This window comes from Oculina patagonica, chromosome 9, assembly GCF_052425735.1.
Source record: "Oculina patagonica isolate OP01 chromosome 9, crgOcupat, whole genome shotgun sequence".
NCBI lineage: Eukaryota > Metazoa > Cnidaria > Anthozoa > Scleractinia > Oculinidae > Oculina > Oculina patagonica.
The window spans coordinates 20,532,820-20,545,351 of NC_135766.1; the positions used below are offsets into that span (position 1 = coordinate 20,532,820).

Consider the following 12,532-nt stretch of genomic DNA (forward strand, 5'->3'; position numbering starts at 1 on the left):
CTTCACTAGTACTCTCGGCTAAAGTGGTATATAATGTTTTTATACTAAATAAGCAAACATTTGTTGAAATTGAAAGGAAAGTCAATGCATCTTCTTGCAAAAATCTCCCCACAAACTTAATATGTTGGAAATCTTCCGAATATGCTAAGACCACTTTAAACAGAAAAAGACGCTGCGATCTCTCAGAATGGATGCAAAGAGTTGCAAAGAGTTGTTCAATATATGAAAAGGTGCCAAGCGACTTGTGAATAGCCTTAGGGATGCTTGTCGTCTTTCTTTGCAGTTGGGGTGTAAACTACGCATTTTTGGTATCTTTTATAGTGTCTAGGACAGAATACCAATAATTTTAGCCATCGCGGTACTCTTGAGTGTTGCATGCAAAGAAAAGAAAACAGCTGTCATACTATGTTGCCGGTTTAGACCGATCAAGCATGGAAACGGTATCTTTTAGTGCTTGGACTGAGGTTAAGCTAAGCCTAGACTGCTCTGTTTTAGGGGGCTTATTGTAAATTTCCGACAAATACCTCTGTCCCCTTCATTCGAGATTCCTACAGTGGGGTTTAAAACGATGTTATAAAGGGACAATATTTGCTCATTAACCTAAAAACTCAAATTAATTAACCCTTGTGCAAGCTAACTTATGCCTTCACCGTGGTGAAATGGAGGAGAAGGAGGAGGACTGAGGAGGACTGAGGAGGAGGAGCAGGAGGAGGAGGAGGAGGAGGAGGAGGAGGAGGAGGAGGAGGAGGTGGAGGAGGAGGAGGAGGAGGAGGACGAGGAGGAGGAGCAGGGGGAGGAGGAAGAGAAAAGGGGAGGGGGTGTTGGTGATGCATGGTACTCTCGCTAAGGTTTTAATTTTTGTCTAAGATACAGCAGAATTAATTTATATTGAGAAAATAGACCTGAGCTTGCTTTACAAGATAACACAATTTTTTAGTCCAAGTTACCAATGGCTGTAGAAATTTTAGAATTTGGCAATTCTGGTTAAGAAAACTGGAAAATAAAGAAGTATGCCAAAACAGTCTACATTTAGCCAAACTAGCTTGCAATTATGAGGTTGAAAAATCATGGACGCGCATTTTACAAGAAAAAAAAATGAAAGGGATGAATGAACAGCTGCTGCTAAAAAATTCATTACCATAGATTAAATAAATTTCTTTTTAAAAATTGGCAGAAAAAATCGAGGGTCGAGGAGGGGTGGTATCCACCCACCCCTTGTACTGAGGTTTCCCTCTTATGACTGTCATTCTAAGATAAAGTAAAATGTAGCTGTGGTACACACAAAAAAAGCTGTGGTACACAGCTCACATCTAAACCTATCTCAAGAAATCACTACAAAAGTCACACGACGTTGGTCATGTGACTTATAGCGGTTTGCAGCTTTTAGGTTGGTAATTTGTTCACTCAAACCTCTTAGCAAAACTAAAAGCATCTTTGTCTGATTGATATGTGAAAGTCCTCCCTACCCGTGCCTCCTCCCCAATGTTGCCTCCCCTCTGCCACCACCCCACTCACTCCCCCCCCCCCCCACCCCCTACACACCTTAAGTGTGTTTCAAGGTTTGAAATCCCTGGAGGACCCATCCTGTTGTTCCGCTGCAGTTGTGGCTGTTCGTTTTGGATGTGTTGCCGTCATGAACCTCTGTTTGTACAGAGCGAAGACATTCTTCTTGAACACGAACGAGACACAGATCAACACACCTGATAAACAACAACAAAAAGAGAATCGTTACTAAATTATGAATTTCCAAGGCAAGTATAGAACTTAATTTTGACTCGAAGACGACTTTCTAAAAATACACACATTTTGAGAAAGACGGCGCCGATGTGAAATCGTTTAAAGTTAGCTTGCGAGCTCGATGTTTCTATCGGCTGATAGTTTGCGGAGAGTGAAGATCCGAGACCTCTCACTCATGATCAGTCAACGTCTATTGAAACTAAGAGGAACCTAAAAATGTTCGGGTTGGAATAGTGAGGGCCTATTAGAGGAACCTGTCTTGTTTTGGTGAAACCCAGTGGTTGATCTTTTAAACACAAAATAGTGATTAAAACTATTTTACTGACTATTGAGGCCCCATTAGGGAATTGGGGGGGAGGGGGTGTCTGATAATCCCGTATTCCATTAACTTTTGGCTTAATATCCTGTATCCCGTTAACCTCTAATAGGCCCTCACTATTCCAATCAATCTTGAATAATAAAAAGCTACGTATCTTTGATTTGTGTTTGGCCTCGGATTACCTAAGCTACCCTCCTACCTGACTGGAGGGAGGTAAGAGCAAGAGAATTGCACCATGTACGAAAAGCCATTTGAATGTCTTCTCACCTTGACAGCTGTTGACGATAACAAATGGGTATTCGACATAAGGCGTTGGAAAGAAAGCCAACAAAAATCCCAGCGTCCATGTGATTCCCATGACAGCTGTCAATTTCGCCACAATCAGAGGCAGGCTTCTTTGATTTGTAGCCGCCACGTTGCCCTGAGTGAGCAAAAAGAAGATATTAGTAAATGAAGCAACCTCTCTTTCAACCCCTCCCCCCCCCCCCTCCCCCAATCTGTGATATCACCCGCAAACAGAACGACTTAATTTGAATAACAATAGACGGATCAAAACTGACCAATTGCTGTTGACAAACTTTACATGAGCCAATAACATCACCTTCAATGGGCCAGACTTATAACATCATCGACTGACAACAACTTTTTACTTGACTCTGAAGGTGATTTCCGCTCAGGTTGTCGAAACGTTGATCGGTCACCAACAACAGTTCTTCACAGAACTACTCTCACCCGGACGAACACCTTATACGACCTACTGATACTCCTGGGTTAAAACCATTTACCATACCTCTAATGTCTTTAGCTTTCAATACTTTTCCGCTACTTTTATGTTGATGGGACAAAATGCCAGTGAATCAATAGTCCGACAGGTTTTTTTTCTTTCAAGAAACTTTGGAAATGCTCGTGATTACCAAAAGTCAAGAACATTATTGATTTTAAGGACGCCGTTCTGATATTAAAGGCGTCCTCGCAATCTCAGAGCCCTCCCGCCCGCTTCCCCACCTTGCCCACACTATCTTCTCGAAGAGTTATAAAAAAACCTCGAAAAAAATCGGTCCTAGAGAGGTCAGCTTGTGATTTTGGACGGTGCTTACCTGCCCTTGTCTTTTTATAGCAAAAGCCGTGCGGATCAAAGCAATGACGTTGAAGACAACCATCAACGAAACAGGACACGCAACAGCGTAGGTGCGAGCAGGTAATGACAGTTGGCAGCCATCTTCATTGCCTAAGGAAGAAAACGTCAGAGAAACCCAACAGATCATCAGTTCGGAAGGCCTATCATTCACTCAGATTTTGCATGGTAAAAATAATGCCAGCTCAGGTTAACGGTCTTTTAATTGTGTTTCGTTATTGTTTGTCTCTTGGCATATACAAGATCTAGTTACTGTTCTTGGAACGTGCGTGTCTATGCCTCCTGTCTGTTATTTTGAAAACTATTTAGCAAACAGAAAATTTGTTTGTGTAACTCCTATTTCTATCTTATGTTCATGCATTTTTTTCCTAAGAAAGTTCCTTACCCACGACTAGTTTACATACGCAGATTCATGCAAATCTGACTTGACGAGGTTGAAAATTGGCATCAACCAGAGGTCGCGATTTTTGTGCTGACCAAACAGGTCGCGACATGTGAGAACAAGAATTGAGCTGGTTCCGACAGAGTTATGTGTAACACTCACCATAGCCAACATTTCCGGTGCCAGTCAATTGCAACGCCACACAAATTCCGACAACAAACAAAGGAGACCCCCAGGAAATCAGGCTGTCACGGATGTACGTCTTCCTGCGTTTGGCAATTACCAAAGGGCTTGACGGGTTTACATCTACAGGGACTCAATAATATACAGCCACATTAATGACAATGTACTGAAGATCAAAGGGTAAAGCTGTCTGAAGATACTTTGCCTCGTTAGTTATATTTACCAGAATAAAAACCGAGTTGATAACGATGCTTAAAGGACATATACAATGAAATCTCGGAAATTTCCTTGAATGTTGTTTTGACTTCCTATGTGTAAGTCGCATAACCTTTCTGTCAGCGATATTTTTTTTTACAACGTAACGGAATCTGCTGGGGGTGTTCTGGGCCTGATGTTGAATTTGAAACACGAAATCAAACAAACAAATTAAAGAGACAAACAAACAAACAAAACAAAAAGACAAACAAACAAACCTAATCTCGTTCCAAGATCTCTTGTGGACGAACAGATCTGGGAACGAGATTAATACAAAACGGGACAAAAGAAATAAGATGATACTTGAAGAAAACGTTAGATTCATACCCGTGGTCGAGAAGGTTTTCTGTGTGTTATGGGAAATCGTGCTCATCCACAAGAATGAAGCCAAGATGAAGAAATGCAACAGGGCGCCCGTTACAGCACATACTGCCGGGGAAACAAGATCCGGGTCTGAGGCAAAGTACACTGCCTGCATGGCTATCATTGCGCATGACAAGTGCATCACTCTTTTCATAGGATAGGTCCGCAGCTCATCAAACAGGAAGTACGTCACTAGAAGGAATAAAAGGCAGATAATTGACAGCGAGAACCCGACATAGGTGATGATATGTACTGCGGTGAGGGATTTTCTCGGCGGTTTCTCCTTTTCAGCATCAGGTCTCTCTATCATTTTGATGTAGTCACGGGAGAAGTTCGAGCACAAGATTAAGGTCTGATTCACCAGGATGTAGCTGTCATTAGGATAAATCTTCTGGTGAGGAAGCAGCAGGATGGAATTGTTGCTGAACACGCGGAACTCGTTGGAACGAAAGCGAGGACCTCGACACGGCCACTGCTCTGTTGAGTTGGTGCCATTTCCTTGCACTGGCAAGGAAACGGTCTGTACCGGCAAACATCGCCCTTTGAAGGGATCATAAACCTCATTGATTGAACAGTTGTACTTGACGATCACTGTTTTTGTGAAAAATGAGTCAACTCGCTTAGCATGAATGGAAAACGTAAAGAGTGTAGTTGATAGGAACGGTGGTACACGGAAATTCAGTCCACTACTGCATTCAATTGTAGCTGCAGAAGACAAATTGTACCCTTCCATGATGGCACAATGAGGGCTTTTAAAAAGTACCTCCCTGTCTGAGGGATCAGTTACTTTAATTCCATTCGCGTATGAGCGACAAAGCTGCTTGACCTTCGTGTCGGGTTCAGTATGGGCTTCTGATGGTGTCACGATGCATCTCTCCGGGATAACAGTGCCAACAGGGACAGCTTTCCACATGGTGTCAGGAACCTGAATATCCTGCAAAGAAGGCTGCCGTGTACTGATCGGCTGAGAAACGATTTTCATGGTCCAAGGGTGAAGATTACGTGACCTTCCGTGACACATGGCGCAGTACGTGTTAGCGTAGGTAACGTTTGATGTCAAGTCGAGCACTGGTAAAGCGGTCAGCGGATCAGCCGAGTAGTTAGTAGAGGCACAGGCACGTGCAGTTTTAGCATCATTCCAATTTTGCGGACACCTAGCGACCATTATATATCCAAAGGGGAAGTCAGTGATGTCTGAGGGAGCTCTTCTACAGGTTAGAATCGCTGGGATGCGTAGTCGAGATGCTGCACGAGGAGCATGCCTACAGAAGATACAATTTGAACTAAGTCAGGAAAAATCAAAGAAACGGGCTCTTTCCTGGAGGCCCAAATCCGGCGTGCGTTGCTCAAACCTCCCGAATCCATTTAATGGGCCTTTTTTATTTATGTTGTTAAACTGTGAGCGTTTCCTGGTGCTCCGTGTGGGGTCGCGCTGGGTAAAATTAAAAAAATGTAAATTGGTAAAAGGCAAGAGGGAGCTCATGCCAGAGCGAAAAGGATTTTAAGGTGCCGACAAACGAAAGGACTTGTTTCAGCGAAACGTTCCATTGTAGCACAATGGAATGTGTTGCTGCAGCACGTCCCTGCTTCTTTTGGGGTTTCGGAATGCCCTTAAAACACCAGCTCTGAAGAGCACCGCGTGTGACGGAAACACACCACTATCTCTTGGTACCGAAGGATCTACTTCGCTGGAAACTTCTACGGACGTGAAATGGGATACAGATCTTGGTTTCAACAGTAGTTTACTTCTTGAAGGTTGTAGTCTCCGAATCACTAGTCGTCCACGAGACCAACGAATTGCAGGTACAATATACGCTATCCTGTTTTCCGTGGTTTTTAGTAACTGTCAGTTCAAAATGTACAAGACTTGTTCCTATTGTTTAGATTTTACAACGCGGCTAATGTAAAATTACACCACGTGTTCATCTGCCTGTTGAACACGCTATGAGCGGAAAGTAGCCACTGAGAATTTTTAGCATTGAGGGCGCTTTTTAACCCACAGTTCTGAAAAAAGAATGATTGGTACATGCTAGGAATAATTCGGATTGCCTGCATTAAAAGAACGCCATGTAGTCGAGATGATATGCACGGTCCAAGCACGAGTAACCATTGCGTGACAAATATGGCGGACGACGAAGAGGCTGCCATTGCAGCAGATTGGAGCCATTATCGGAGGAGGAAGAAAGTATGCAGTCTGTAATGGATTTGCCGAACGTTCTGGCAGTGCTTTTCACAAAGGAGAGGAATCGAATCACGGGCTATGCCGTCCGCCATCTTGGATTTTCATTAATATTCGCAACATTTTGTTCATTCTGCCCCTGGGAGCAGAATGAATAAATTGGCGTTCTGTCATTCCGGAATAAGAATGCGGAATAGAAAAATGCGCGCATTTCACATTCTGGCAATTCTCATTTCAGAATTAAGAAATAAAAAAACGCACCCTAAGTAACAGACAGCAGTGAGAATTCTACCTTGAATAGAATTTGAGTAGCACTTCTAGAAACGAAAGAGGTTACTAACTTTCGAGGGAGCTTGTTTTCGCGAAAATGGAACGGGCATATTTCGCTGAACTTAATTTTCTCTACTTGGCCAAAAAAAAACCTTAAAGCATTAAAAAAAACTTTAAATTACGTTAAAAACAAATTTTCGCGGGCCTTGATTTCGCGATTTTTTTGAAAATCGCGAAAATCATGCAAAATTAATTCCCGCGAAATTAAGTAACAATATAAGGTGTCTAACAAAGATAAAATTACAGATGGTCAACTGTACCAGAGTGAAAGCACAGAATGAACAAAATATGACTGAAAATTGCAAAGCTCTAGCTTTGTTGGCAACTTAAAAGTATTGTTGCCTTTCGGAAAAGTTTCTAAAAAGTCAGGCTAGCCAACGAAATGACTTTAACCCTCGGACTCACAGGGGGGGCACCCCCTCTTGAGTTTTTTTTTTTCGAAATTTTGAAAAGAGGATTTACTCTATGATGATGAAACTTTCAGTTTTTGATATGCCAGCCATGTGTCCATGTTATTTGACGCAAGCAGGTCTGGCCAAAAATCATCAAAAGATTACGACTTGTTAAATTTTACATTCCATACGAATGCAGGCATGATTTTGCATCACTTTTCCGTTATTTTCTGACTTTCTAAGAAAATGGTGAAATCAAGATGACGGATCCAAGATGGCGACTCTAATGACCCCATGTGGCGTCATATGATTTGAGAAATTGTCACGACCCGAATAAGGCGTTCTAGCGAAGGAAGCGAATCAACCAGGCGAGCGCTAAGTGGTGTTTCCTTTCAAACCAATATTTCGAGTGTGCCTGGTTAATAGTTATCTAATTGAAACTGTCAAGTAATCAACAGACGGATACCATGAAAGTGCACGTGTCGTACGTGGTGTAACAGGATACCACTTTATATTGACTCGATGCTCAATTGCTCAAGGTTTCGCATTTATAATAATTAATAATAATAATTACAAATTTGTTGTGCGCAAATTCCATACATAAATGTTCAAATGCGCATTACAAAAAAAAAAAAAAAAAAAAAAATGAACGTTACACGCATGGTATAGAGGGGATTGTTTCAACTGTTTAACTGATAGATATGGCTAATAATGATGCCGGCCCTGCTTCCAGAACCAGGGCTCGAACCCGGACCGCTCGATCCAGAGTCCAGCGCTATAACCATTAGGCCACCATGGCTCCAATGAGGTATGAAGAGCTATTACTTTTGTTGCAGTAGCTTTACAACACGCGTAAATTCAAAATATCAATCGATGGGGCCGACCGCCATATTTATGAATTGGCTTTTGATAAATAAGTCTCTTTTAAGGTAATTTTTGGGGGAAAAGAAAAAACGGGACTCGAGATAGCGATGAAAAAAAGTGCAGGATGTGGGATTATCGTGAAAAAGGAGCGGGAATGCTGGATCAGGACCTCCCCCCTTTCCAGTTCTTTGTTTTGAATTCAAGTTCGTAATACCCTTAAGCCTGGTTCACTAGCGACGCAAGCACAAGCGCAAGAATAACAGCTCTTGTTTCTCCGTGAAAACGGCCGACTCAAGCAAAAGCACACGTGCATGCATTGGAGCGGCAAGCACAAGGATCAAATTTGTCCTTTTGCGTGACGCGCTTGTGCTGCGTCGCTAGTGAAAACCAGGCTTTACGTGCCAAATAAACTCGCTACTTGCAAAGGTGGGCAAAATTGTCATACGAGTGACTTACCACATGTCATAATCCACACAACAGTCCCCAATCTTTTTACACAGTTCATCGCAGTAACATGTTTCCCATTTAAAGGGGTCTGTTCGATTAAAAGAATAAAGGACCATGGAATTGTTCAAATTACATGATGCAGCAGAATCGTTGCAAAATTTACCAGCACCATAATCTAATTGCACGAAGGTTTGAAGCTCATCACAAAGCTCCGACTGGTTTGCCTTGAATGGCTGACAAGGACCTGAGTGAAGAAACAAAGAAGAAGTTAAATGACTACTCGTTGTATTATTTGATTAGCAGAGAAGTTTTCAATTGAGTGTCGCAAAACCAATACCAAAGTCATCACTCTGACCAATCACAAAGGACATTGACAATCCAGTGAACAAATCAAAACTCGAAGCAAACACATGTAGCCAGCGCAAAGCGCGGGAAAAGTTAGTGTGCGAGTCACGATTGGTTTTGGTTTTACTTCTGATTAGTTGAGAAAGTGGCGTGAGATTTGTAAAGCATTCACTAAGCGTAGTTATGCAAAACCAAAGCAAACACAAAGTACTTTCGATACTCAAGTAAAAACTGCTCTAAATAAACGTCACAGCAAATAAATTAGCACCATCCACTCCCAGACTATGAGCAGCCGCAAGTCCCTGTGTTTTTTTAGTCCATCGTGCTTAAGAGCGCGAGAAGAGTAGTGAGTAGTGAGGTCGCTACTTTAGAGATAAGAAGAACAATCAAATTAAATATGAATGTAGAAAAAATGGCCCAACTGGACACTCGACTCTCTGTAGCCTAGTAGTAAGAGCTTCCTATTAGTTTGCAGAACGTCACTGGTAATTCGATAATCGTCGGGAACTCTTTTTTATAATAATCGTCATCTTCATCTTATATTGCGCAGATATAAAGAACATTTTCACTTGTGCATAACCGTCTTAAAAATACTTTAAATAACGTTAAAAACAATTTTTCGCGGGTCTTTGATTTCGCGATTGATTTCGCGATTGTTGAGAAAATTCAAGTCTCCCAAACATAACAGCGTTTTACTAAGGAGTCAAATGAATTAAATTTACAGAAGTTAGAATCACATAACTGACCCAAAGTTTGAATCTGGAACTGAAATAGTTTAAAAAACGCTTTTATTACCTGCAAAACCTGAAGCGTAATATCCACGTCCTATAAAAGGGACGTGAAAAGCAAGAATGGCAACAAAGCACAGCGACAATATCCCCATTGCTCACTGGTTTTCGGTTAAGGGCATAGCTATAAATGGAAGAGTACAAGACAAGTCTGAATAAGTCACGCGATTTCGAGTTCCAAAGGAGGAGAACTCCTTGTATAAAATCTTCAAAATATTTAATCTTACATGTTAAGTTCCTCAAAACAGAGCACCTAAATTTCATTTAACACGATGTTTCTTAAAACACTCTTGCCCATTTAAAATGAAAAATAAAAATGCCAGCTCAAGAGTAGTTTTTGAGCTTCATAATACAGTCGTATGTGAGAGTAGGAAACACCTGCAAGCATTGGAAAATAACGCAAAATATTTAAAAAAGACAAAAAATAAATAATATAAATATGAAAATTTAGAAAGATCGTAAATGTACGTTAATCTCGCCGCTGATAGTTTGTGTTAAGTGTTGTGTAAAGATGCCCTGAATAAAGGTTCCACCTCTGCACTTTTGATCGTAAACGCGCGGCTTCTTCGGAATTGCAGGACATCGATTGATGTAAAGCTCGCATTTTAAAATTAAACTTTCTGCAATTAGCTAGTCGCGCATTTTGATTAATAAGAATGTTGTCGTTGCTGTTTTTTTATACTTTCAGAGACATATAATCTGCTTTTTCCCGGTTCAGGTGCTTCTCCTTTACTAAGGATAGCTTTACTCCATCGTATTGAAGAACTTTTGTTCGTGTTTTTGATAATATGTTATAAATCGTCATATATCTTTCAACGACTAAAAATGGTTCCAATAGTTATAAAATAACACTTTTTGGTTTAAAAAAAAAAATGACAACCGAGTCTGCTAGAATTAAATTTCTTTAAGATCCTGCATAAAATAAATAGCAATTTCGCTTTCTCATAAGAATTTCTTTTCTTAATTTGCATGGGTTTTAAAGCAACACTTATTTTGGCATATTTACTAAATGAACATTTCACATTCTTCTCCAGTACTTCTCCAGTAACATTCAACTCCATTGCACTCAGACTTTTTGTTACATGTATCATTGGTTTACTACACGTGACATTTCAATCTTGTTATTATGTAACATTCAACTCCATTGCACTCAGACTTTTTGTTACATGTATCATTGGTTTACTACACGTGACATTTCAATCTTGTTATTATGTAACATTCAACTCCATTGCACTCAGACTTTTTGTTACACGTATCATTGGTTTACTACACGTGACATTTCAATCTTGTTATTATGTAACATTCAACTCCATTGCACTCAGACTTTTTGTTACACGTACCATTGGTTTACTACACGTGACATTTCAATCTTGTTATTATGTAACATTCAACTCCATTGCACTCAGACTTTTTGTTACATGTATCATTGGTTTACTACACGTGACATTTCAATCTTGTTATTATGTAACATTCAACTCCATTGCACTCAGACTTTTTGTTACATGTATCATTGGTTTACTACAAGTGACATTTCTATCTTGTTATTATGTAACATTCAACTCCACTGCACTCAGACATTTTGGGCGCTTTCCATTCGACCAAAAATTTCGGAATTTTCCGAACAAGAGCGAATGGTACAGAAATTTTCTGGAAAAGTTTCCAGAAAATCCGGAAAGTGTTGACTTTCCGAAATGCGAACCATTCAACTGAAAACCCCGGAAATTCCAGGAGCAAAATCAAATGGAACTGAAAGTTCCCGGAAATCGTTTTCGAAAATTTGGGTCTACCTTGCGAGGTTATCTTCTTTTCCGGAAATGTTTGAAAAAGCTACCATTTTACACTCAGCCCAAGTTCCTTCGGCAGAAAATTTAGCGATATAGGCAGCTGAAGGCAGCTACATGTGTTAAGAAAGCATTCTTGAAACTCAAAATAAAAAATTTAGGTGATCTCGGTTGTTTTTCGTTGTTGTTTTGCAGGCGGTAGCAAAGAAATGTACAAATATTTATAACACGCGTGCAGGCTACGCCATTTTATTATACATTAGAATTACTTTGAAACATGTGATTGGTCGAGAGCATTCAGTCAATATACAGTAGCATGTGAACTTGACATGATAACCCAAAATCTGCAGCAGATATTGGGTTATCATGTCGAGTTCAAAGTCCGCCTAGTTTCCAAGCCCCTCGTCCGTGTTGTGCTGTCAAACGTTTGAAAATATGGCTGAGCGATTCGCCTCCGTTTCCGAAGAGGAACTGAAAGTTTTGCTCGAGAACAAAGATTCTAAAAACACCAAGAGAACAACAAAAACAAGTGTAAAAATTCTGAATAATTATTTGAGGGAGAAGAACCTGGAGGAACCACAAGATAAAACCGCTTTGGCCAATGTTCTGACGACGTTTTACGCCGGCGCTAGAAAAAGTGATGGCAAATTGTTTGAAAACGTATAATAAAACAATTATTGAATTCGGTTTCTGCATGATATCGTGAATTATCAAAACCTCGTCTGGTCTGTCACAGACCTCGGTTTTGATAATTCACGATATCATGCTCAACCTCATGCTCATTAAACTTTTTGGGTTGGGGACGTTTTCGTTGCTTGTGTGCTTTTTTGAAAGGTCCCTGTATTCGTGGCAACTAAGTCATTCATGGCGGTTTTTTCAGTGCTCAGAATGCTTTTTATTTGCAAAAATATCGAGGTATATGTGCAACAAACCTGCCACAGTGCATTCTTTAAATGCACCGGAGAAATTTCCATATTAGACGCACTACCATATGCAAATTTTGTTTTGCCTTCCATGCAGTCAACCGGAAGA

The 12,532-nt window shown here is 40.6% G+C and overlaps 1 protein-coding gene across 1 annotated transcript; it reads right to left on the minus strand.

The window, feature by feature from the left end:
* Window positions 1-1,149: 1,149 nt before the first annotated feature.
* LOC144666313 (uncharacterized) lies at window positions 1,150-9,845 on the minus strand. Its single transcript, XM_078527711.1, has 7 exons — window positions 9,727-9,845; window positions 8,596-8,830; window positions 4,339-5,636; window positions 3,736-3,888; window positions 3,154-3,284; window positions 2,324-2,477; window positions 1,150-1,700 (listed from the first exon to the last, which is right to left on the minus strand). Exons 1-7 carry the CDS (start codon window positions 9,812-9,814, stop codon window positions 1,555-1,557), a joined length of 2,205 nt encoding a protein of 734 aa, XP_078383837.1. The 5' UTR covers window positions 9,815-9,845; the 3' UTR covers window positions 1,150-1,554.
* Window positions 9,846-12,532: the final 2,687 nt, after the last annotated feature.

Excerpts from the sequence above, each read along its gene's own strand:
- LOC144666313 (XM_078527711.1), bottom strand. The coding sequence starts at position 9,814 with ATGGGGATATTGTCGCTGTGCTTTGTTGCCATTCTTGCTTTTCACGTC. Across the intron at positions 3,285-3,735 it reads CACCGGAAATGTTGGCTATG|GCAATGAAGATGGCTGCCAA; the intron begins GTGAGTGTTACA and ends TTTCTTCCTTAG. Across the intron at positions 2,478-3,153 it reads CTATAAAAAGACAAGGGCAG|GGCAACGTGGCGGCTACAAA; the intron begins GTAAGCACCGTC and ends TTGCTCACTCAG.